This window comes from Aspergillus undulatus, assembly GCF_047715775.1.
Source record: "Aspergillus undulatus strain CBS 261.88 unplaced genomic scaffold BDV17scaffold_39, whole genome shotgun sequence".
NCBI classification, from domain to species: Eukaryota; Fungi; Ascomycota; class Eurotiomycetes; order Eurotiales; family Aspergillaceae; genus Aspergillus; species Aspergillus undulatus.
In genome coordinates, this window is record NW_027396643.1 from 254,988 (window position 1) to 277,827 (window position 22,840).

Below are 22,840 nucleotides of genomic sequence, written 5' to 3' on the forward strand. Positions count from 1 at the left end.
GCCTTCCTGTCTTGGCCCATCCCCAGCTTCGTGGCCACCGGAAAGAGTAGTAGAACATTCACATAGCTGTAGAGTCTTTTTATCACTTTCACATTAACACACCTGCTTGGAAAAGTTGCTGGGCGACCTCTCTTTTCTTTCCTATTCAACCTACCACCCCCCACCTCCCACCTCCCCTCGAAACCCACGTTCGATCTGTCGTCCAGCGACAGCAGCGGAATTTCGTCTCTTGGCACTTTCGTTCGCATGAACAACAGACCGCAGCGATGACGTCCCGAAAGACGCAACAGGAGATCGACAAGACCTTCAAGAAGGTCGCGGAAGGTATCCAGACATTCGAAGGAATATACGAGAAGATCCGTATCGCGACGAATCCCACACAACGTGACAAACTTGAGGAGAACCTAAAACGAGAGATCAAGAAGCTCCAACGATATCGTGATCAGATCAAATCATGGGCTTCCGGCAATGAGGTCAAGGACAAGGGACCGCTGCTCGAGCAGCGCAGGGCCATTGAAACAGTGAGGGAGCTAGGAGCTTGATGGACGGTTTTTGGAAGATGCTGATGGATGTACAGTGCATGGAACAGTTCAAGGCCGTCGAGAAGGAGATGAAGACGAAAGCATATTCCAAAGAGGGCCTCTCCGCCGCTTCACGGCTCGATCCGAAAGATAAAGAGAAAGTTGAGACCTGTGATTTCCTAGCCAACATGGTCGACGAGTTGCAACAACGAATTGAGGCATTCGAGGCAGAGGAGGAGTCACTTCAAATGTCAATGAAGAAAGGAAAGAAGGATGTCACAAAGACGAATCGTCTGGGAGAGCTTTCGCACTTTCTCGAGCGTCATAAGTGGCACGTAAGTAAACTGGAATTGTTGCTACGGTCACTCCAAAATGGCAACATTGAAGTTGGCCCGGTGCTAGACCTCAAGGAGAGCATTAAATACTACGTGGAATCCGGTGCCGACGTTGACTACTCTGGGGAGGATGAGACGCTGTACGACGACTTGAACATGGGCGACGAGGCCGAAGCACAGTTTGGATTAGGCGGTGACAACGACCGGGTGTCGTCGCAAGACGCACAATCAATGCAGGAGGAAGAAGTCGAGTCGAAGCCTAAACCCAAAGCTGATGCCAGTGCCAATGTCAGTGCTACGAGTCATCGCAGACCTTCTGCTCAGATGAAATCCCCGCTTCCAGTTCTGGCAACACTACAGTCGTCCACCTCAAGCAGCGCGACATCCGGCATGAAGCCTGCACCCCCGCCTACCCGTTTGCCCGGTGAGACACTCAAATATGCGTCTGCAGCAGCAGCTGCTGCTGCAAGCGACAAGAATGGTGTTGGGATCGCCCCTCTACCGCCTCCACCAGGAGCCAGCCCCGCCTTCTCTGCTGCAGTGCCCGTTTCCAAAGCTTCCTCTACCGCCTCACCTTCTGTCACACTAGCACAGCCTGTACCGAAAGCCACACCTGCAGCTGCTATAGTAGCAGAGGAAGGCCGATCACGAACGCCTACTTTCAGTCCCAGGGTTCCTGCTGCCGTCAGCGCATCAAATACGGTTCCCACCACACCGGCGATGGACAAGGCAGAAACCGCCGCTACGAAGTCACAAGCTGCCACCAACGGAGAGCCTGGTAAAGAGAAAGAGGATGGAGAAGAGTCTATTTACCACCTACCTCCTGGCCTGCAGGATTTGATTCACTCGTTTGAAGTGACCAAAAATCGCGCGTCGGCCAACCCCTCGAGCCAGCCACCGTCAGTGCAGCGCCTTCTTGCTGCATCTGCTACCAATTGCCCCGAACCCGCAGACTCGGAGAAGCCTCGTCACTACAAGCCACAGAACCCATACAATACGCCACTCTACTACCCGCAGGAACCGTTGGCCATTCTGGATGACCCTCGACTTTATGAGACTGGTCGCATTGATACAGATACCTTGTTCTATCTGTTCTATTACAGACAGGGTAGTTACCCGCAGTACTTGTCGGCAAAGGCGCTCAAGAACCAGAGCTGGCGATTCCACAAACAATACCAGACCTGGTTCCAGCGACACGAGGAACCCAAGACGATCACTGAGGAATTCGAACAGGGCACGTATCGGTTCTTCGACTATGAAAGCACCTGGTAAGTTGTCTGATTCGCTGCCTAGCTTTCTTTAGTACTAACTCAGGCTGCAGGATGAATCGGCGCAAGGCGGACTTCAAGTTTGTCTACAAGTACCTGGAAGACGAACTCTAATCGAGCTTTGTACTTTCGTGCCCCCACTTCCCCCGGGCTTCTTCACCTTTCCTTTCCTTTTTCGGGTTGCTGTTAGGCTTCATGGTCACCTGTCGGGTCAGCTAGATTTGAGTCTTTTCTTTCTTGCATGGCAGGAGAAAGGGTAGGGTCTATGATTGCTGGTCAGGGCATGCAAGTGAGACGGAGTTTTGACTTTCTTTCTTTCTAGTAATGTATGTATCTCATGGATGGGTCCAGGAACAGGTGTTATGAAAGGGTTCTGCAGGACAGGAGTTCAACGCTGTTCTTTAGTGGCGGCTGATGGACATGCAGCCATGTCTTGAGCTGCTGCTTGGTTAACCGATTGAAATAGAGACAGACATACCTTGACGATGACAGACTGACAGTACTTTGGCAGCTAGAGTGTACCGTACTTTGTAAAGTAAAAGAGTAGGGTGATGTAGCACAGCACAGTCTATTCTGCGAACGGTGGAGGCTTTGATGGGGCTGTGAAGGGTTCGATCGGCAATAAAGAACCAACCACCTTGAATAATGAATTAACAAAATAAATCAAAATCGGAGAATAACATGAAGCACATAAAGAACCAAGAAACAAAAGAACTCTCCCCCTTCAAACAAGAACAAGAATAACAGAGATAAAAATAGGTATCTATCTATGGAGTAATCGGCGCATCTGTCTACCTGGAACACTGGTGAATCTGTATAGGATTAGGAAGATCGACCATTGTTGCCTCATTGCAGAACTTGATGAGGGATTTTTACTTAGCGCAGGATCACTTTGGTAACTCGAAGCGCTAGAAGCGATACGATCAACATTCAATCTGACCGTGAAGATGGCTGGAGACTGCCTGAACAGAGAGAGTATCTGCGCGGAGCAAGTTCTGCCTTGTCAGCCTCGATACCTTTACCACTCACAGATAGATTAACTCAATTATTATTATTTCATCGCTTCTGGGTTATGACGACGGTTGTCGACAAGGCTGTCGCTACTCGCTAGACTTGCTAGTAATAGTACTAGTTACCACAGGCTGGAGTGATTCGCGCCCCGCCGGGAGCGGAAATCGTGCCGATGCGGATGGCAGGACAGTTCATACACAGGCAGAGTGTATAGCATGCCCTGTTAATACAATATTCTCCGGCAAATGTACGAATGACTCGTACTTTGGGCATGATCGGGGCCCTCCGATTGTCTTCAGCAAATGACGATCCCGCACGTTCACCCTGCGCCCTTGAAACGCTCCCGTCAACTCTGGACACTTGACACTTGACTCGACCTTGACCTTGGCCAAGATGATTGGCGCTATCAACGAGCCGCATCCTGTTCCTCTTGCCATGATCGTCTGAGTTCTGACTTTGGCTTCTTTTGACTTTGGTGTGAGTGTCTATCCGCAGCACAGCCTTACTGGTTCTGCCCGGGTGCAGGGCAGAGACAAGAGGCAGACTGGCAAACTCTCCTCCAGATCACTGAATGGAGACATCGTGTCCCTGCTATCGTGTGGGGGATCGCTATGACGACGTCAACTCTGGAGTGAGGACACCTGTTCCATTGCAGCAGCCAGTGACAATGAGTGTGTTGCCAGTCCCCGGCCCGTGTGGGAATCCTGGCTGGTCCCTTGGCCAGTGGCAGGCAACAAAGACGCCTCGAAGGACGCTAGAAGAGCACTAGAAGGCTGGCCGAAGTCTTCCAATCTTCTGTTAGTCTTCGATCCTTTTTCTAGCGGTTCTAGCGTCAGCACTACTGCGCGCTAGCAGGGATCACGTCACTGGCTCATGGAAGACTGCCAATGACACTGGCTCCATGCCGTGGCTGTGAGGGCAGCATGCATGGCCATCATTTCCAGAGCCGGCCTTTTTCATTTTGGTCGTTTTTGGCCCTGCGACCACCTGATGGATGTGTTCGTATCGCAGTCCTGACGGCCACACGCTAGTCGCCTGGGTGCTGGGTCTAAGAGACTAATGCATGTGCGAAACCCGTCGATGCGCTCCTCTGCTTCCCTTGATTCTCTTATAAAAGGCCTTCCTGCACCCGGTCACCTGCCTGTTTTTACCTTCACACTCACCGTCCCCCATGCTTCCATTCCCCAGGTTCATTCCTACGTAGCTTCCCCCAGTCTGGTCATTGCATGAAGATACCTTCAAGATGCCCTTTCAGCCCACAATGGTACCTCCCTCTTACCTTTCACTCATACTACACAGCAAGCAAGCTGACCGTGCCAGACTCAACCCATTGCCTGCCCTCCAATGGAGCACTCTCCCTCCTCATTCTCCGCCTACTCCTCCTACTCCTCCAACTCGTCCTACTCCGCCGTCAGCGACGACTCCAACATGAGCTTCCTAGACATGTACTTCATGCACGGCAACCCGAGCAGCAGCGGCACGAGCACAGGGCCCGGCAGCGTCGCCGACTTTCCTCTCTCCCACCCACCCTCGGCCTCGCCTTTGCCTTTTGAGGCGTCTCCCATGTCCAGCGACATCTACTACGAATTCAACCCGACATTCGTATACACACCTGATGCTTTCCCTGCCGCTCCAGCTATCATGGACGCCCACCACGCCCAAGCACCGACCTCGTTCCCCTCTTCAAACCCGACCTCATCCTCAGCTTCAACCTGGTCGCATACCTCCATGCCACCAGAGCAATCCATCTTCCCCCCTCTCGACGGTCTCCACCATGAGCCAACCAAGTACGCTCCCACCATCTTCCCTTACCATCCCCCTCCCGACCAACCCATCCTAACCTCTTCTCTTTCTTCATGATACAGACCCGCAAAACCCTATCCCTGCACCGACTGCGGAAAAGCATTCACGCGCCCCGCAGACCTCAAGCGGCACCAGACAACAGTGCACTACCCAGTCTTCCAGAACTGTCCCGTGCCTGATTGCTCGCGCAAGGACAGCAATGGGTTTCCGCGCCGCGATCACCTCGTTGAACACCTGAGGTCTTATCATCATATGGATGTGCCGAAGAGGAGGGCGACGAAGAGGGTTAAGGTTTCGGCGGGTTCGTTCTAGACGATCTTTCTATTGGGATACGATTATTTCCTGGTGGTCACTGTTTGATTATTATTTTTTTTTCCCTTTCTTTGCTTCTTTTCTTTAGAGAGGAGGCTGTTTGTTTGATACCACTTCTTTTCTTTTACTTTCGATTTCTTCATGGTTCACGACTAATGCGACTGTGATTGGACTGGACCGGGCTGGACAGACAGACGGACGGACGAACGGCGTTACGAGACGATGATCGCGAGACTCTTTTCTCTTCTTCTGTTTCTGTTCGTTTACTACTACTACTTTCTTATCTTGCTTTGTCTTTGTCGTTGCTTGCTTGCTTCACTTGTCATGTCTGTCATGCCATACACTATAGACGGTTGGCGTTGGTCCTGGGGATACCAGCATTACATTTATTATTTATTGTCAACAACACACACATACCAACAAGAAGTTATTCAGGAAAATCAACAAAAACCCTCCCCCTCGCCCGTCCCCTCTCATCAAAGGTTAACCCCTCCCCTTCAAGCATGGCCCTCTTCCTCCCCAAATTCCCTGCGAGGCCACACTTCCCCTTCCCCTCCATGGACCCCGACTTCAAAGGTCTACTCCCCATAAACCCGCCCAGTCCCCCATCAGCCCCAAGAACCCGATGACACGGGACCCCTGGTGCGAAAGGATTAAGACGCATTGCGGTCCCGACTGCGCGCGCGCTCGAGCCCAGATGTTTGGCGAGGGCCGCGTACGTCGTCCACTGTCCTGGTGGGACGGAGAGGAGCGTAATGTAGGTTCTTTTGCGGAGGGGGGTTAGGGTAGGGTGGGATTTGATTTTCTTTGTGAGTTTCAACTTGAGTTCGCTTTCACTTGAGGTTTCTTTTTCTTTCAGGTGGAGTTTGTTATTCTGGGTCGGCATTTTAATTTTCGGTTCCATTTTCATTGTTTGTTCCTGTGCAGATACTGCTTGCGCGTGGTGTGGATCTTGCGACTGCGACGAGAACCCCGACGTTGTATCGGCAGGATTTGTGAGGTCATGATCCGGTTCCTTGTGGAGTTGCTGTGGGGAGTGTCCAGAAGCCGAGTCGGGATGATCTTCGACGCCGTGATCAGAGGGGTGGGGGCCAAAACTATGGCCAAGGTCTGGTTCAGGAACCTGGGCTGGCATTTCGTCTTGTCTTGTTACAGTGCTGCTAAGTATCTGCTGTCATCAACGTGCAGCGTGCAGATTGCAGATGCAGTTTCAGGTGCTGGACCGACGCCGTCTCAGCCTAATTGTGACTGGGCAATTCAAAGTTGGCAGGGCAGAGACACAGCAGGATTGCAACGAAAGGCTTGGCAGTCCTCAATTCGCTGCTGACGAGGACCGTGGGCGCTGGTCAGTGGTCACTGGTGGGCAGACACTGGAACTTGAAGGCAGGTGGTGGGGCAGGGTGCAGTGGAAGACAAAGGCAGTGTTCTAGCGCTTCGGGCGGCCTTCTAGTCCCTTTCTGCTTTTGACGGGGCTGAGGGTCTGACCGTCCAACCACTGGCAGTCTGACAGGGTTGTTTCTTTGTTGTTGGAGTCTGGGCTAGCTTGGTAGGAGTAGGTGAGGTGGTGGCGTGGTGTGGTGCGGTGCAGTTTGATTAGTGGCGCTGGTGAGTGTGAGTTGTTCGGTGTTCCTGGCCAGGATCATGGAAGCATGGCAGAAGGAACTTGGAAGGTTTCAGGTACACAAAGTATGCATGAGGGATAAAGAGGAGAACGAGGCTGGGAAGGAGCGATGAAAGATTGCCGATGATTTTCATCGATGAAGTCCACAGGGTTGTTCTCGAATTGGCGAATCAGTTTGCGCCGTTTATTGAGCGATTTCTGGCGCTGATCGAGTGCCCCGGAGTCACGGGCCGAGTGCCTTTTTTAGGAAAATGTTGCGCTCTCAGTATGTACATTATCGTACTTGCCTGCTGTCTGCTTTTGTGCGCACAGTGGCAGAGACTACGGAAAGGCCAGGCCTTGAGGTGCTAGAGCTAGAGCCTTGGTGCCAGGTGCCAGGTGTGCACCTGCACTGTGCAGCTCTAGCTCTTGTGGACGTGGTCAGTTAACCAAAAAGAGCATGGGTTCAGGAACAAGAGCAACGTCAGGTTCGAATCCCGCTCATAGCCTGTAGGTCATGACTCGGGAAGTGGATATGATATATTAAGGACAAAACCGAAGTAAGCTATTCAGCACTGTAGTATTTGTTACAAAAAGACATATAACGCCGCCCTGATTCAAGCAAGTGGTAGTATGCATTGCGATGCCATGCCGCAGATCTCGTTCCAAACAGGACAAGACAGCCGAGCCGAGCCGATCTCTCAAACTCAGTAGTCGACTGTCACTGTCATTGTATATGCACGTTCCCTGGTAGATAGATGTGATGTGATGCGATGTGGGTATACGTTTCATCCCCTCTCCCTTTCTTTCTCCTGCTTTGCCTCTCTTCTCTCCTTCTTTTCTAAGCTGTAACGAGCCGAGCCGAATTGAATTGACCGGTTAAGCTAACGGAATCCGATTGATAATGATACGATTTCGCTTCGGGTTGACCGTTTTCGTTCCAACCCCGTCGATCATCGGCAATGGCGGTCTCGATTTCGAAGCGCAAAATTAAGCGCCGCCGACAAGGACGTTGTTCACGGGAATATGGACTAACGAAGACAGTTAGCACGCGACCATAGCCTAGAGGAAAAGGGGAACGCAACATACTCAGCTTAACAAAGTACCCAATGAACCCCATGATCAGGAATCCCATGCCGACGGCCTGGCTGATCTTGATGAACTCGCGCTTATCGGCTGGACGACTTTAGTTTTATTCTCCATAGCAGACATAAAAAGGTAAAGAGAAAGTGATATGGAACGTACGCTTCTGACTGCGGTTAACGAACTGCATCCCATCGCGGAGGAACTCCTGAGGGATGTTAAGCAATTCCTGGACTTGGTCGGACATGGCGACTAGACTTCAAATCAACTCAGTTGAGGGCAGAGAATTTTCGGAAGGAGAAAGGAATGGCGAATTTGAGATTTGAAAGTCGAGAGGGCGATAGGCTGCGATGGCTAATATAATGCCAGCTGTGCTTTTGGTGAATTGGAGCTGTGAAGCCGGTCCGGATTAATCAGGGGCCGAGTCCGCCACGTAGCAGTGACTGTGTGTGGCGTTGTGGCTGGTGACCTTGCACTAGCCACGATTTATCGGAGATGCGGGGGTTTTATCCGGTTTTCCCCGCATGAGCCTCCTCGGAGTTGCACGTCTCTGCGACTTTCCTTTTGTGATGTCATTGGCTCGGATTATATTGTTTTGGCCTTGACCTTATGTAGATACGAGGCACACAGTCTCGTTAATGATTAGAGAAAGACGTCACGCGACATAATGGTGCCAAGCATATAGATTGAAAGGAGGACACCTTCGCTATGGTATCCCGATGTGGGTATCTACACTTTATTTACTTCGTCATATGATCATTAGAGAAGGCGGTGGCATAGCCATCATGCAGCATTCTCGCGCTGCTCTAGGGTCACCGACTTGGCGGCCTCTTCGTCTAGGATGCTGTTCTTCCGCGAAACAGTCTCAACATAGCCCGGGTTCTCGGCCTTGAGGCGGGCGAATGTTTTCTCTGCATCCCACACCCACGGTGTATCAGCGGCAAAAAGTAGGTCCATATCTTCGAGTGTTCGCTGGTTACTCTCTGGGTAAAATGCCCAGACCATGGGAATGGCAATCACATTGCTGGCGGCGAAGACGTAGAGGGTCTTTTCATTGATGGCTTCGAACATCACGGGGCAGAGAAGGGTCTGTCGCAGTGGTTAATACTTCTTGAAGGTTATATCTCTGAGATTGAGTAGACTCACTAGCCATCCGTTTCCAATGCTCCATCCTACTACGCCGAAAGCGTTTCCCTTGGCACGGACAGCCAGTGGGTAGATCTCGGCAGGGTAGACCCATGGTGTTGTGAGCCAAGTAGCGCCGAAGATCGCGGTGAAGATGAAGACCATTGAGGCCGCAGCGGCACCAAATGAATCAGCGCGGGAAATATTTCCTGCGTCGCGTGCATCGATTGAAAGGCGGGCAAAGCCTCCAGCAAGGAACATAGCAATGCCCTGGCCTGTCGCACCCCAATATAGGGTCCATCGGCGGCCGATTCGGTCCAAAGTGAACACGCAAACAACAGTTGCAAACTAATTTGTCAGCACGAGTTAAGTAGCGACCATGGTCTGAGGACATACCATGTAGAAGACATTGTTCAGACCGCTGATCCACTGGCTCTTCATTGTGTCAAAACCCGCGATACTGAAAATAGTCGGCGCATCTGGTAAGCATTAGCTTGGAAACCGGCTTTACAGTGCAGTTGACTTGCAAACTGTGACTCCAGCGATACCAACCCATTCCTGCATGATCTGCAGCCAGACCACAAGCTGCACACGGCGGCCAAGATGCAGCTTTCCAGTCTTGTAACCGAAGAGCATCGCAAGATAAGACGTGCTATGACCCATAGACCTTTCTGTCTCCGCGACAGCTAGGATGTCCCGGAACTCCGCTTCCGCTCGAACGCCATCCTCGTCGCTGCTCCCGCGCAGTCTACCCAAGATATAGCGAGCCTCCTCTTCCCGTCCAACCTTGACCAACCAACGTGGGGATTCGGGGAAGAACCAAACGGCAGCGAAGAGAATGATCAGGAATATGATTTGGAAAGCGATCGGGAAACGCCAGCGAAAGGCAGATGCACCGTTATCAATGAAAGACAAGCCGCTGTACAAGTATTAGCAAAAGAGACATCTCAAATTTGTCGGCTAGCCACTTACAACTCAAGCCAGTATGCGAGAACAACGCCGAAAATGTTCAAAGTGAACTCAATGGCAATAAACTGACCACGGCTCGTGTGCTCTGCGGTTTCCGTCGCCCAAACGGGAACAATGGCGTTCAGAATCCCGGTTCCGATTCCATTAATGAAGCGTGCTGGTTCAGTCAGCTAAAGCGAGGATGGCGATTCTTGCAAAGCTTACCGCAGATCATCCAATTGTGATTCTGAGCCGAGCATTGCAGAGCGGCTCCGAACATGGCCCAAATGGCGCCGGATGCAATTGTCTTGATTCTTCCAACCTTGTCACCGGTCCAACCACCAAGTAGAGCACCGAAGAGTGTACCCAGATAATAAACACTGACAATACCGCCTTGAAGCAAGCTGTCAGTGACGACAGGCGAGTGCTGGCCGTCCTTCATCTCAGTATAGCCGAAGCCCATGAGATCGATATAGTCCTTGGAGTTGTTGACTCCAGCCATCATACCCTGATCGTATCCAAAGAAAAGGATCGACAATGCAGCAACGCAGTTTATGGCGATGAGAAGGCTGCGCTTCTCAAACTTGTGGACGACATTCCACGAGGATATCTTGTCACTCATTGCTGCGGTTGCTGATGGGAACACAAGCTATGGGCTATGGAGCAGGTTTGGGCCACGGCCACCGTAAAGAAAGAAACTGGGGAGCACACGCGGGGTTGGAGAGCCGACGTGGGGTTACACGACCATTTATGCTGGCTCAGGAGGCAGGGACAGCATGACGACTGACTTTGACAGGAACAGCCTGACAAAATCAGGGCCGGGGTTCTCGGAGAGGGGTCCATACCATCATGGAACTGGTCCAGGCAAATGAGGTTGCATTCCTGTCGAAAACTGACGATGAAAGAGACCGGGGATGTCAATCAAGGCCTTTGTTCTCCACCACAAAAGGCATGAGAGGACTAAACCAACCCCACAGTCGGTCACAGCCCGCGACGACCTGGAGAAGTTGGAGGAAAAGAGCGGGATTTGCCGCCGCACGAGCCCGAGAATGAGCCCATAGTCGGCAGTCCGGACGGCTCGACTGGGACCTGAGACGGCCCATCCAGCATGATGCCCGTGGAGGACATGGCCGAAGTGTTCGGTTAATAGTCTGTGAAGCCTGATTGGCGATTGCGCAGAAACGGGTAATTGCAAACTCGAGTCGTGAAGCATGGAGAGCGCATGATGGGGTTCTGTGGGGAGACTGGGGGTTGCAGTTGCCCATCCAGGGAGCACCCACGGAACATCTCCGACTTTCCCTTTTGATCAGGAGTGTAACAGAGAGTGCGCCATGAACAATAAAAGCCAGCAGAAGATACAGAATATTCTGTGCAGAGTACAGTGCACTTTGGTTCAAAGCTTATACTATAATATGCCAATGTCCCAAGGTCGCTTGGAACTTGGCAGAGACAAGCTTGATCCTTCTCGGCATCGACAGAGGCGGCGAGTTCGGTTAAACCCCGGCCATCTCGAATCACATTCGGGATTTCGGTATGCGTCTGAAGTCATTTTGATTCAGTCACTCTAGGTTTACCGTGGGTATTTGTTGCAGTCTTGACGAGGGATTTCCACGCTGTAAAACAGAAGGCATCTCATGTTCTGGGGTAGCACCTTCCCCGGATCCCAATGGCAACTCGGGGCCCCGTAGCATCGCACTTTCCCGTTTCGTTTGGCCTCAATTAGCCGGACCGAAACTCTTCTCCATTGAGTCCGCTCTCGAGTCTGTAGGTCAGTGCTTCAACATCATCGAGATATGACGTTGTACAATCGATCGACCTTCCCATTTATGTCTCCTTCGTTAATCGCGATATCACCAAGAGGGAATCCAGTCTCTTGCGCCTTTTCAGTTTGCGTGTCAAAATAGAAGATATGAATGCATACCTACTCCGTGGTAGCTCTATCAATCAATATATATACAATGCGACTTTTCTCAACCCTATATGGGTGATCCCGTACCCAATGCAACCCAACGCCATGCTATAAGCCGAATAGGAATGTGAAAAGCAAATGAATACATCGAGTTGAGCAGAATCACATACCACCTCCCTCCTCTGCCTCCACTACCTTCAGGGCGTCAACTGCAACCCGAACGCCCCATTTCACCATAACCGTTTCCTTCTCCGAAGCAACAATATCCGTCTTCGCAACAACCTTCCTGAGGAAGTATATACACCCCTTGACGATCTGCGGCGTATCCCGGGCGCGCATGAAGATATCTACGAGTGGTGTTTCATCGAGAGCCGGCTCTTCTTCGGACTTGGACTTCTTGGACTTCTTCTTTTTTTGTTTCTGGGACTGCTGAATGATGCTGATCATGAGGAGTTCAACGAACGTCTTGGTCTTTGGCTGGAGGTATGCAAAGTTAAGCGTCTTCAGAATACCAAGCGTAAGCGTGCCATCCGCAATAAGCGACGCGTACATCTTGGCGAGGTTCACAATCGCCTTCATGGACAGCGGGTTCTCCTCGTCCTCGCCTTGCATGTTCCCGTCCTCCTCGTCGTCCTCGAGATCTCCAGTTTCGCCCATACGCTTGAACACATTCCACAGCGTGAACATGAACGAGACTTTGATACGCCGGCCGAGTTCGCCGCACAGCCGCCGCGCAATGAGCGTGTAGTACGGGTTGTGCGCGTCTTCTTCCATGGCGCAGTGAGTGAGAACACGGGGGATCTCGAACTCCTGCGCGCGCTTGAGGCGGAGTTTGAGGAGGCGGACGTGTGCGTCTTGGTAATCTGTTGCGGACATGATGGCGACGAAGATGGAGCGGCGCACGTCGGTATTCATGCGATGGGCTTTGGCGAGGGAGGCGTAATCTGGTTCGGCGTCGCTGTCGTCGTCTGCTACAATTGCGGCGGTTGTTTGATTATTGTCGAGCGGAAAGCCAGAAAGTTCCTGGCGGGCTGATTCAAGGGGATCTTCTTTCCAGCTGGCGCCGACAAGCCACCACTTGCCCTTCTTTGAGGAGTTGTGGATGTCGTTGCGTGAGATGCTGATGGGTTCTGAGGCCCGGATGACGCGCGAGTTGTTGAGGGAGCCGAGGATCTTGCGCATCTTGGTGATGTGTTCTGAAGCGACGGTGGAGTTGGCGGCTGATTTGAGGCGGTTGTTTTTCAGGTCAGTTATGGTGTCGATCATGAATTTCGTTCGGACGGAGAACGAGACTTCGCCGGCTTTTGCGACGGCTGGTTGAATAAGGAGGACGATGTCTTTCAAGGATGATGGATCGTCTTGTCGGAGTTGGGGACCGGAATCTAGAGATGTTAGCCAAATTGGTCTGATCAGTTGAACGGAGGGGTCCGTACTTCGAATGACTTTAAGGAGCAGCTCAGTGTTATCCTCGTTGATGTCCTGCAAGAACAGCCGGATGTAGTCGAAAACCAAGGTGCTTGAAACAACGTGGAAGTTATACAGCTGAGAGAGAAGGGAAATCATGTTAATCATCTCCTTGCCCTCGAATTTGCCCCGTTCGTCTCCACCAGCATCGAACGTTTCCACAATCTTCTGCACAATCTCGGCACCAAAGTCCATGCCCATAACCTTGTATACAGCCGCAATGAAACCCGCATGCAGGATAATAAAGGTATCGTTGAGAGCCGATCTCTCGCAGATGAGGCCGAAGAGTAAAGTTATCAGCGTGGATGTCACGTTCTGTCGCGGGTATTCCCGATAAAGCTTCTCAAATTCAGCCAGGATAGAGACGAGGTTCGCCTCTGACAGCTTGTTCAATTGACCCTGCGCTTGTCTCCTCAGTCTTGTAAGAGACTCGGATTCGGAATTTGATGCGGCTCGTAGTGATGGAGGGATGTATTTGCCCGGGTGGCTCTCGGGCTTCGTTGGAACAGGCGCAACGTATGGATTTTCTTTCTTCTTCGGCGCGGGCTGTTCTTCTTCGCTTTCCTCGTCCTCCTCGTCATCCTCCAGCCCGTCCACATCCTCGTCATCGTCGTCATCGAATTCTGCCAAATCCTCATCGCTCATTTCCTCACTATCAGACTCTTCAGCTTCCTCAACAGGCAGACCCTGCGCTTTTCTCCGCTTATTGAGTAGCCATTCGTCCTCCTCCCGCTTGCGTTTCCTATTCTCATCCGCAGACCCATCGTCCAGGTCGCCTAGCAAATCGTCCAATCCATCTTCCGCAAAGGCTTTTGAGGTTTTACCCTTCTTCAACCCAAGCTTCTTCTCTAGCGCAGCAATTTCGGCATCGTCTTGCTCCAATTTATCTTGAACAGCCTTCGATACGTTTTTTCGCGAACCACTAGTGCTCTTCTTCTCTCCCTCATCGTTGTCCTCGTCGCGCACGGGTTTAGCCTTCTTCGAAGTCGAAGTCGTAGTCGTAGTCTTTTCCGTCTTCTTCTGCTTCGCAGCTTTCAACTTAGCCATGACATCCGCCTCATCGTCGCCAGATTCGCCCTCCTCATCAAACCCATCAAAACCATCTTCATCATCGTCGTATTTGCGACTGCGCCCACGAGCCAGCCCTGTCCCACGCTTGTTCCCCGCCCGCTCGTCTCGCCGACGATCTTTGCGCGAAGCTTGCTCGCGCTTATTCTTTTGCTCGCCGAAACGGTCTCTAATTCCGAGCTCTTGACGCAGGCCTCGGGGTAGCGAGGTCGTATTATGCCTAGGACGAGGCATTGTATTTGTGACTTCTTGTTGAGCGATCGATGTGCAGAAAAAAGATGGGGCGCTATAAAAAATGTCAAATATGGCGGGAGATTCATGGCGGAGCGGAGGGCGGTGAGTCGATTGACGCCGGAGATTCCCCCACAGTAGTGAGAGTCGTCGCCGCATGATATCGCATCGGTTGACTTCCAGAACAACGACGTCAACAGCATAGACCAATACCTCCAAGATGCCGGCGCCTATTGGTCATGAGGAGGTAAGTCGCAGCAAACATATCCAGTGTCATTCAATGCTAACAAAGCCATGTAGTTCTTTACCTCCCTCACAACCCTCCTAACAAACACATCCCAAAAAGCCCGGGGCTCGGTGTACCTCACGCAAAAACCCCTGCTGAACACCAACACCGCCACCGACGCAAATCCCAGCGATACCCAATCCGAATCACGCCCCTCAATTCTCATCCGCGCAACAGACGGAGACACGAACGCGCCGAACCCAAAGACCCACGACTTCAAAAACAAAGACAAGTCCAATAAAAAAGAAACGAAAGTCAAGATCTCGACGGTTGTTGCTCTGGAAGACCTAGAGGCGTTCTATACTCGGTATGCGGAGGTTTGTAAGGCGGGGATGACGGGCTTGAAGAAGCGGGATCGGAAGCTGAAGAAGGCGAAGGCCAAGGGGGGTGCGGGGAAGGTTGGGAAGGCTTGATTGATTATGCTTAGCTTGGAGAATTGTTGCAGTGGGGATTGCATTTGTGGCGTTTGGGATTTGTGATCTTTATTTTGGCTTCTATGTAGTAGATATGATATACCGGTTTCAAGATCTGATACACTGAGTTGATTATAGACTTGTAACGGTCTGCCGAGTCCGTGGAGGACGTTGATCAAGTAGAATAGAGTAAGCTGTACGCACAAAGGCCGATAGTTGGTCATCAAGAGTCGAAGTATTATCCAGATGCTAGATTACACAAAATGTATAGTACAGGCAAGAAACGGAAAAGAGACGCAGCGCAGTATGCAGGGTATACAAGACAAGTATGCAAACAAAAGGTTCATATCGAGGCATTATCATGAGGAAAGAAATGTAGAATGAATGGTGTAAATCCATAAGAAGAAAGGCAGACAAATGTTGGTAGAGAAGCGAGCTCTAACCTGACCCAGATCCCAAGTGACCTTGGTCTGAAAAAGATGGCTTCCTAGAGGTATCTGGCGCAAGTGGAAGATCGTAGTCATCGACAGCCTCATGCGGATGAGAGGCCTGGCGTTCGAGTTTCCGCTGGAAGCCCCCAGTAGGCGAGTCAGGCCCTGGTCCGATGACAATCCGTGCGGCAATGTGAATCAAGACTATCAGCAACTGGATTGGAGGAACCAAGACCATCGCGGCGACATTCTGCATCAGCGTGGCCGTATCTTGTTTCTCAGGGTTGGCGAGGATCAGCGTCGAGGCCGCGGGCATTGGGGATAAGTCCCGCTCGGTGGATGCCTTTGAGCGGCGGCGGAATTCAATACTCATGCTAGTTAGGTTCGGGTTGGATTCCGTGGACTTTGCGCTATTAACGCTTGAAAAAGAACCCGGTGTCCGGGGAAGCCTGAAAGCCTGTTCCGGAGACAAGCTTTGTGTACGTGCAAACACACGGTCTGTGCTCTCTGTAGGACATTGTGGCGTCGGAGTATCTTCCCACAAGAACTTCTCTCCATCTAGTGGTTCGGGCGTCTCGCAGCGGTCGTACTGCATCTGCTGTTTATTGTCTAGTGATGGGGGGGATGGAGGCGTCAGATATGGCTCTGGCGTATGGTCGAATGAGTGGAAAGATTCAACACTTGAAGAAAGCGACATTTTTGGGTCTTTCTGTGACCTGGTCGTATCTTCAAGCATTGTCACCAAGTTCTGGAAACCTTCTTGCACCTCGCTCACTGACTGACTCGGCAGCTCAGCGAACCTTGGCTTAGTGATGGGTTCCGGCAACATTTCGTGATCGTCTGGAACCGAACCCAGAGTCGTACTGCTTCCCCTTGGCGTGAAGCTACCATCATCAGTGGCAGTGCCGTCCGTATCTTCGCCTGCGCTGAGTGAGTCCAGAGTGGCAGCTTCTTTTATGAGGGTCTCTCGATAGTATGTCGACTGCATGGGGGCGCTCTCCCTTCGTCCTTTCGGGCGCCATGCTTTCTTTCGTCGAGGAACCTTCGCCTCCTCCGGGATCTCAACAGTAAATCCGCGCTTGAATGGGCAGGGCGTGATTTCATATCGGAGGATTGCCGGTAGAGCCTCCTTCATCTGAGTAACAAGCTCTTTGTCCCGCTCCGTTTCATTCGGTAGTTCGATCCGATAGTATGTGAGGGGGCGGATCCGTAAAACAAACGTAGATTCTTTGTCGACGCACCAGCATTGTGAATTCTTCAAGATTGCATGGACGACACTGCCGCATTTCAAGAACACCGTCCCGATCACCTTCTCCAACCTTAGCGGCGCTAACGCGACCGTCCGCTCAGTGGGGGATCGCCATGGCAGAGTCTCGATCGTATCAACGGGGTAGTCGAAATCGGAGGGTGCGGTAGTGGAAGGAATCGGCGCTATAGATCTAGGGGAGAAGTGGACGACCTTTGCGGAAGGATGGTAGAAGAGGTCATTCTCGGATGGCTTGAACGCGTCGGAGCTGCGCTGAACAACCCGGTTCAGCTTCGTAGGAAGGGTGAACGACCGGCGAGGAGGGGGCGCATCGAAGGTCTCAGACATGTTATTCCATGTAGGGTCGAAAGGAATGAAGGTTACAACATAGATTGTAAGGTGGATGAAGGAAAGATGAAAGAAGGAGAGGCGATCAGCTGGTGGGCAAGGATGACGGGGCTATTGTAAGGAACGAAGGGCCATGGTGGGAGGAGTTCGCGAGGTCATGGACAAGGGACTGGACAAGGGTAAGAATGCGAAGGATGGACTAGCGAAGTGCCAAATGATCTGTGAAGATCATCGAGTTATACTATAAGTCCCCTTAGTGCTGCATTTGACGCCAATAAAATGCAGTTTTCTGCAGCGAGTGCAGCGATGGGGATTCGCAGTGGGGCATCGCGCCTGCGTTCTCAGGTGTCTATCAATTTTATACTTCACGTACGGTTTCTCTTTTCTTAAATAGATTCTCTTTGTTGGATACAAGCATTGTCGTTCAGCAGCAGAAACTGTCTTCTTTGTTTGTTTCTGCTCATATACCCGTATACAGATACGAAGCTGCGCGATATCGTCAGCTTAACTGTTTGTTACTCTGTTTGCAATGACGTACGCTTAGGTAAGCTCTTTAGGCAGTCGTGAATCGCAGTTTCAGCTCAACTTTTCAGCCTCTTCGCTTTCTAACTCTCATTAGCTGAAGCTGAATTGCCCCTGGTGACCTATCTGGTTCAGTCGATATGTCGAACTTTGAGCCCAATGCTGTGATCCGCGGCGCCCAGCTGACGGTGGTCGGCAGTACGTTAAGTGCCCAAATCAATCACTGAAGCAGCGCTGACATTCTCGCCAGCTGTTCGAGCCTTGATCAATCCAAGGCTGTTCAAGTATGATCACTTTCGACAGGCCGCTCTGGCGATCGGAGTTGGCATTCTCATCCAACTTGTCATTCAGATTCCGGTATGTTCTTACCTGCCATCTGCGACGGCGGCGAGGTCCTAACGTCTATCAGATCGTCTCCGTCAGGATGATCATCTGGTTTAGCTCGTTCATCGTGAATTTGGAAGATGCTACCTGGGATAACTCTCTTCTGAATGGTCTGGACTTCTTGAACAAGTCCGTCTTGCAGGTTCCATTCCTTCTCATGACCCTGCTGAGATACATTACTCCGACTCTCGATGAGATGTAAGTGCTATATGAGAAGTAGATTGGGAACTTTGTGCTGACAGTTTAGCTTCATGGAATCATTGAACTGGGTCGATACTACCTATGTTCAGAAACACAAGACCGACAACCCGGAGAACTTGCGTGCAATGTTCTATCCAAACCTAGTTCAGTATTCAACCACTGGTCAGAAGGGGGAGTCTAAGCCTATTCCCGAAGCACTATTCGCGTTCGTGAAGAGATATGGACGAAAAGTCGGTATGCTTCTAGGAATTTACCTTGCGTCCCTGGTTCCTGTTGTGGGACGTTTTGTTATGCCAGCGGCCTCATTCTACACCTTCCGCAACGCAGTTGGAACCACCCCAGCTGCCGTGATCTTTGGCACCGGCGTTGCCCTCCCGAAAAAATATCTTGTCACTTTCCTGCATAGCTATTTTGCCTCTCGCAGTCTGATGCGGGAATTGGTATGTGCCGCACGTATCCACTGAAGATCCAACTAACGATCTATTAGCTCGAGCCCTATTTCGCCCGTATACATTTTACATCTAAGCAGAAGCGTCGGTGGTTCAAGGATCGCGAGGGTGTATTGTTCGGCTTCGCTTTTGCGTTCACATTTGTCCTGAAGATTCCCATCTTCGGAGTCCTCATGTACGGCATAGCCGAGGCCTCCACTGCATATCTTGTCACCAAAATCACCGATCCCCCACCCAGTCCCGCTAAGAGTGAAGGTTTTGCAGAGACGCAGGTTGAGTGGAAGAACAAGCACGACTTCTTGCAGTTGTCTCTGGATAAGATTGATAAGCTCAATGTGGATGCCCACGAGGAGGACAAACCAAAGCCCGAAACTCCCGGGCGAAAATTCACCTGAACTAGATAGTCTCGTTGATAGGCCGCTCCCAATCCAGCTGCCTGTTTTGGCATTGACTCCAAAATCAAATCCCGCTTCTGATAAGACTCTAGATAGCGAACGATAAGCGTAATACAGATTGGTACGGAGTGAGGGGAAGGTGCGTTTGGTGAGGGGTCACTATCTACTTAAACCTCGCCACCTGCCTTTGTCCCTCCTACAGCAACCTATCACCACTCATCAGTATGGGCACCAAAGGCATTCGGACCGCTATCAAAGTAGACCTGACCAAGCCTGCCCGTAAACAAAAGGGCCTTCATGTATGTCTGTCTCTATGTCGCACGGCTATACTAACTTCTATAGAACCGATGGCATCCGGACGGTATGTTTCTTCACATTTTGAGGGATATAACTCATAGACAAAGTCCCCAGCTACGGCACCATTGCGAACAACGAGGTCGTCAAGATTGAATGTCTAGACTGGACCGGAGGCCAGATCAAGAACAACGACTGTGCTGACGACATTAAGAACGTCGACCTTACACAAATCCACTACCTCTCTGGCCCGTTTGACATCGAAACAGCGGAGCCCGGTGATGTCCTCCTAGTTGAGATTCAAGATGTCCAGCCCTTTGAGGATCAGCCCTGGGGATTCACCGGTATCTTCACGCCAGAGAACGGCGGAGGTTTTCTTGATGAGATCTACCCCAAAGCGTATGTCTCAGTCCTCCAAGGTCAGAGTTCTGTCTGACTCAGGCAGTGCGAAAGCCATTTGGGACTTTGAGGGCATCTTTTGCTCCTCCAGGCACATTCCCCATGTGCGTTTTGCCGGCCTCATTCATCCCGGTATCTTAGGCTGCGCTCCGTCGGCCGAGGTCCTAGCTGAATGGAACCGGCGTGAGGGCGAGTTGATCGCAACCAATACTACCGGCCGTGATGTTGCAAAGCCTCCAGAGCCACGTAATATCCACGCCGGTGGCGCAGACGAAGAGCTCACAGCAAAGATCGGACGCGAGGGAGCGCGAACTATTCCGGTATGTTGTCCCTACTGTATCTGCACAATTTCCACTAAGTCGAGATAAGGGCCGCCCTGAACACGGAGGCAACTGCGATATCAAGAACCTCTCGCGCGGGTCAAAAGTCTACCTCCCGGTCCATGTCCCCGGCGCCAAATTCTCCGTCGGCGATCTACATTTTTCCCAAGGCGACGGCGAGATCTCCTTCTGTGGCGCGATTGAAATGGCAGGCGTGATCACCCTCAAGTTCACTGTGATCAAGGGCGGCATGGCCAAGATGGCTATGAAGTCTCCGATATTCCACCCTGGTCCTGTCGAGCCTCAGTTTGGCCCAGGCCGCTACCTTACCTTTGAGGGCTTCTCCGTCGACGAGAAAGGCAAACAGCATTACCTCGATGCGACGATTGCGTACCGCCAGACTTGTCTCCGGGTTATTGAGTATCTGCGGAGGTATGGGTATAGTGATTATCAGATTTATTTGCTGCTCAGCTGTGCGCCGGTGCAGGGGCATATTGCGGGTCTAGTTGACATTCCGAATGCGTGTACGACACTGGGTGTTCCGATGGATATCTTCGATTTTGATATTCGGCCTGAGGCGGGGGTTGTTAATCGTGATATGGGAAGCTGTGCTTTTGCTTCTTGATTCGTAACTGCACCATTGAGTAATTTGTTCGTCAGATAATTCACACAGTTCATGCACTTCTATCCAATTTATATACAGATCATATCCATCATGCCAACTTACTCACCCGAGCAGCCCTAACTCGTCTTAATCAGTCTATACGGACCCTAGACAAGAAACCATAGAGCAGAGCAACCTACGCAGCCCCAAAATACTCCTCAAATCTCTCCTCCGCCTCCTTCACACAATCAAACCCGTATATCTCCCTCTGCACATCCGCATCCGCCCACTTATCCGGTACGGGACCCTTTCCCCCCTTCAGCGCCGCAAACTGCTTATCGCGCTGCTCCTTCGCTGCTCCATCACCCAGATGTAACGCCCTCCCACTAGCAGCCGCAAGCTCAACAAGGGCGTACGCGCGGTCTTTGCGCACCTTCTCATACACCTTCAGCGCCTTAGTTATACTCTCCGGATCCGTATCCGGAAGCCTTGCCAGCACAACAGCCAACACAGCCCCATCCTCAATAGCCTGCGCCGCGCCCTGCGCCAAATGAGGCAGCGTCGGATGACAAGCATCACCAACCAGCGCCGTAGACCCATTCACCCAAGTCGGAAGCGGCTCATGCGTGCGCAGTTTCCACTCACAGACTTCGCCCTCAGGTACATAATCCAGCATCTTCAGGACAAGCGGGCAGAAGTCCGCAAAGACGCCGAGCATTGCGCTCTTCGATCCGCGAGTCGTATACGTTGCGTTCGTGGCGGCCGCGAAATTCGTGTCGGGTTGCGTCGTGGAAAGGTTGTAGATTGTGTTGTTGGAGACCGGGTACGCGATTATGTGTCGCTTTTCGCCGATCCAGCGGACGACTTTGTTGCTTGCTATTAGGGATTTGAGTTCCGGGTCGGCGGTGGGATCGGACTCGACTTGGGACTTTGTTATCATTATGCGGTAGGCTGCTTGGTTTGTGTCTTTTACGGCAGAGGAGATTCCGAGGTCGCTGAGCATCGCAACCCGTACTGTAGACTTGATTCCGTCTGCGCCGAGGAGGATATCTGCGGAGCTTTCGTAGGCGGGCAGACTGGGATCCCGCGGCGTAACGGTGAATGAGGGTTTCGGTCCGAACGAGCGCACGTCCGAGACGGTGTGTGAGAAATGGAAGGCGATTTTGTCAGAGTGTCGCTGACATCCCTTGTACAGGCCGTTTGCGAGGCTGTATCTGTGTCCTACCATGTGTTTGTAGCCGTATGTCGACTCGATGTATTTGAGGTCGACATGTGCTAGTTCGGTATCGGTTGCACCGACTGCCGCCCAACCCATTAACATTTACAGATCCAAGAGGTATAGATGGGAGACAAACAAACCTCTAACACTCGTCTCCTCAATATTCACAGCCTCAGCCTCAATCCCTTTCCACACGCCGAGATGGTCCAGCACCCGGGCCATATTCGGCGCGAGCTGGATGCCTGCCCCGACGAAGCCAAGGTCTGAGGCTGTTTCGTAGACATGGATGTACTTGAAGCCCTTTTCGGCTAGGGCGAGGGCGCTCGTGAGGCCGCCCATTCCTGGTCTTAGTTAGTCTTCACTTGTACATTGGATTATGGTCCACTGGAGCGAGATGGGGACGAGACATACCAGCGCCGAGAATGGCGATTCTGAGGTCTTGCGGGGCCATTTTCGTTTTGCTTTCTTCTCGGGTTTGGTTGGTTGGAGGGTGTTGAGGGCTCAAAGGCGAATATTCAATATTTAATATAGTGATGTGGCGGAAGTAACCTTAGCCGGGCTCTCCTCTTTCCCACGCGTCCCACAATTCCCCCCAGACGGCAGAATGGGGATTTGGTCATTTAGTGGATGGCGGAGAGAAGCTTGGTATTG

At 51.6% G+C, this 22,840-nt stretch overlaps 11 protein-coding genes across 11 annotated transcripts; 5 read left to right on the forward strand and 6 right to left on the reverse strand.

The window, feature by feature from the left end:
• Positions 1-5: 5 nt before the first annotated feature.
• BDV17DRAFT_268760 (Not1 N-terminal domain, CCR4-Not complex component-domain-containing protein) lies at positions 6-2,693 on the forward strand. The gene is made up of 3 exons (XM_073758495.1): positions 6-521; positions 578-2,124; positions 2,178-2,693. Exons 1-3 carry the CDS (start codon positions 267-269, stop codon positions 2,236-2,238), a joined length of 1,863 nt encoding a protein of 620 aa, XP_073613692.1. The 5' UTR covers positions 6-266; the 3' UTR covers positions 2,239-2,693.
• A 1,274-nt stretch (positions 2,694-3,967) lies between these two features.
• Positions 3,968-5,464, forward strand: BDV17DRAFT_142516 (C2H2-type zinc finger protein). Its single transcript, XM_073754327.1, has 3 exons — positions 3,968-4,399; positions 4,456-4,922; positions 5,001-5,464. Exons 1-3 carry the CDS (start codon positions 4,379-4,381, stop codon positions 5,248-5,250), a joined length of 738 nt encoding a protein of 245 aa, XP_073613693.1. The 5' UTR covers positions 3,968-4,378; the 3' UTR covers positions 5,251-5,464.
• BDV17DRAFT_142484 (MGMT family protein) lies at positions 5,337-6,689 on the reverse strand. Its single transcript, XM_073754325.1, has one exon. It carries the CDS (start codon positions 6,383-6,385, stop codon positions 5,678-5,680), a length of 708 nt encoding a protein of 235 aa, XP_073613694.1. The 5' UTR covers positions 6,386-6,689; the 3' UTR covers positions 5,337-5,677.
• A 1,151-nt stretch (positions 6,690-7,840) lies between these two features.
• Positions 7,841-8,180, reverse strand: BDV17DRAFT_293203 (translocon subunit SSS1; the record flags this gene model as incomplete). Its single annotated transcript, XM_073762542.1, has 3 exons — positions 7,841-7,881; positions 7,940-8,026; positions 8,096-8,180. The coding sequence occupies 3 exons, from the start codon at positions 8,178-8,180 to the stop codon at positions 7,841-7,843; spliced, it is 213 nt and encodes a 70-aa protein (XP_073613695.1).
• Positions 8,181-8,360: 180 nt separating this feature from the next.
• Positions 8,361-11,226, reverse strand: BDV17DRAFT_268770 (putative MFS monosaccharide transporter). Its single transcript, XM_073758497.1, has 6 exons — positions 10,232-11,226; positions 10,031-10,184; positions 9,586-9,977; positions 9,455-9,537; positions 9,080-9,406; positions 8,361-9,022 (listed from the first exon to the last, which is right to left on the reverse strand). Exons 1-6 carry the CDS (start codon positions 10,626-10,628, stop codon positions 8,717-8,719), a joined length of 1,659 nt encoding a protein of 552 aa, XP_073613696.1. The 5' UTR covers positions 10,629-11,226; the 3' UTR covers positions 8,361-8,716.
• A 704-nt stretch (positions 11,227-11,930) lies between these two features.
• Positions 11,931-14,681, reverse strand: BDV17DRAFT_299427 (uncharacterized protein; the record flags this gene model as incomplete). Its single annotated transcript, XM_073763875.1, has 2 exons — positions 11,931-13,297; positions 13,349-14,681. The coding sequence occupies 2 exons, from the start codon at positions 14,679-14,681 to the stop codon at positions 12,078-12,080; spliced, it is 2,553 nt and encodes an 850-aa protein (XP_073613697.1). The 3' UTR covers positions 11,931-12,077.
• Positions 14,682-14,849: 168 nt separating this feature from the next.
• On the forward strand, positions 14,850-15,509 carry BDV17DRAFT_268774 (signal recognition particle 14 kDa protein). Its single transcript, XM_073758498.1, has 2 exons — positions 14,850-14,925; positions 14,979-15,509. The coding sequence occupies exons 1-2, from the start codon at positions 14,899-14,901 to the stop codon at positions 15,375-15,377; spliced, it is 426 nt and encodes a 141-aa protein (XP_073613698.1). The 5' UTR covers positions 14,850-14,898; the 3' UTR covers positions 15,378-15,509.
• BDV17DRAFT_268775 (uncharacterized protein) lies at positions 15,507-17,844 on the reverse strand. Its single transcript, XM_073758499.1, has one exon. It carries the CDS (start codon positions 17,400-17,402, stop codon positions 15,816-15,818), a length of 1,587 nt encoding a protein of 528 aa, XP_073613699.1. The 5' UTR covers positions 17,403-17,844; the 3' UTR covers positions 15,507-15,815.
• usgS (transmembrane protein UsgS) lies at positions 17,833-19,575 on the forward strand. The gene is made up of 6 exons (XM_073758500.1): positions 17,833-17,946; positions 18,022-18,122; positions 18,175-18,281; positions 18,334-18,506; positions 18,556-18,949; positions 18,997-19,575. The coding sequence occupies exons 2-6, from the start codon at positions 18,065-18,067 to the stop codon at positions 19,351-19,353; spliced, it is 1,089 nt and encodes a 362-aa protein (XP_073613700.1). The 5' UTR covers positions 17,833-17,946; positions 18,022-18,064; the 3' UTR covers positions 19,354-19,575.
• Positions 19,576-21,106, forward strand: BDV17DRAFT_268778 (acetamidase/formamidase family protein; the record flags this gene model as incomplete). The annotated part of the gene is made up of 5 exons (XM_073758501.1): positions 19,576-19,652; positions 19,696-19,714; positions 19,758-20,046; positions 20,093-20,366; positions 20,416-21,106. Coding segments are annotated over 5 exons (1,235 nt in total), but the record flags the coding sequence as incomplete, so codon positions are not given.
• BDV17DRAFT_268781 (putative monooxygenase) lies at positions 21,048-22,754 on the reverse strand. The gene is made up of 3 exons (XM_073758502.1): positions 22,601-22,754; positions 22,330-22,530; positions 21,048-22,269 (listed from the first exon to the last, which is right to left on the reverse strand). The coding sequence occupies exons 1-3, from the start codon at positions 22,638-22,640 to the stop codon at positions 21,167-21,169; spliced, it is 1,344 nt and encodes a 447-aa protein (XP_073613702.1). The 5' UTR covers positions 22,641-22,754; the 3' UTR covers positions 21,048-21,166.
• Between the last annotated feature and the right edge of the window lie 86 nt (positions 22,755-22,840).

Coding starts and splice junctions, on each gene's coding strand:
- usgS (XM_073758500.1), top strand. CDS start 18,065: ATGTCGAACTTTGAGCCCAATGCTGTGATCCGCGGCGCCCAGCTGACG. Junction 18,282..18,333: donor AACTTGTCATTCAGATTCCG/GTATGTTCTTAC, acceptor AACGTCTATCAG/ATCGTCTCCGTCAGGATGAT. Junction 18,507..18,555: donor ACTCCGACTCTCGATGAGAT/GTAAGTGCTATA, acceptor CTGACAGTTTAG/CTTCATGGAATCATTGAACT.
- BDV17DRAFT_142516 (XM_073754327.1), top strand. CDS start 4,379: ATGCCCTTTCAGCCCACAATG. Junction 4,400..4,455: donor TGCCCTTTCAGCCCACAATG/GTACCTCCCTCT, acceptor TGACCGTGCCAG/ACTCAACCCATTGCCTGCCC. Junction 4,923..5,000: donor CTCCACCATGAGCCAACCAA/GTACGCTCCCAC, acceptor TTCATGATACAG/ACCCGCAAAACCCTATCCCT.
- BDV17DRAFT_268775 (XM_073758499.1), bottom strand. CDS start 17,402: ATGTCTGAGACCTTCGATGCGCCCCCTCCTCGCCGGTCGTTCACCCTT.
- BDV17DRAFT_268770 (XM_073758497.1), bottom strand. CDS start 10,628: ATGAGTGACAAGATATCCTCGTGGAATGTCGTCCACAAGTTTGAGAAG. Junction 9,538..9,585: donor TATCGCTGGAGTCACAGTTT/GCAAGTCAACTG, acceptor AATGCTTACCAG/ATGCGCCGACTATTTTCAGT. Junction 9,023..9,079: donor GCATTGGAAACGGATGGCTA/GTGAGTCTACTC, acceptor CCACTGCGACAG/ACCCTTCTCTGCCCCGTGAT.
- BDV17DRAFT_268774 (XM_073758498.1), top strand. CDS start 14,899: ATGCCGGCGCCTATTGGTCATGAGGAG. Junction 14,926..14,978: donor CGCCTATTGGTCATGAGGAG/GTAAGTCGCAGC, acceptor AAAGCCATGTAG/TTCTTTACCTCCCTCACAAC.
- BDV17DRAFT_142484 (XM_073754325.1), bottom strand. CDS start 6,385: ATGCCAGCCCAGGTTCCTGAACCAGACCTTGGCCATAGTTTTGGCCCC.
- BDV17DRAFT_268781 (XM_073758502.1), bottom strand. CDS start 22,640: ATGGCCCCGCAAGACCTCAGAATCGCCATTCTCGGCGCTG. Junction 22,531..22,600: donor AATCGCCATTCTCGGCGCTG/GTATGTCTCGTC, acceptor AACTAAGACCAG/GAATGGGCGGCCTCACGAGC. Junction 22,270..22,329: donor TGAGGAGACGAGTGTTAGAG/GTTTGTTTGTCT, acceptor GTTGGGCGGCAG/TCGGTGCAACCGATACCGAA.
- BDV17DRAFT_268760 (XM_073758495.1), top strand. CDS start 267: ATGACGTCCCGAAAGACGCAACAGGAGATCGACAAGACCTTCAAGAAG. Junction 522..577: donor AGCGCAGGGCCATTGAAACA/GTGAGGGAGCTA, acceptor ATGGATGTACAG/TGCATGGAACAGTTCAAGGC. Junction 2,125..2,177: donor TTCGACTATGAAAGCACCTG/GTAAGTTGTCTG, acceptor CTCAGGCTGCAG/GATGAATCGGCGCAAGGCGG.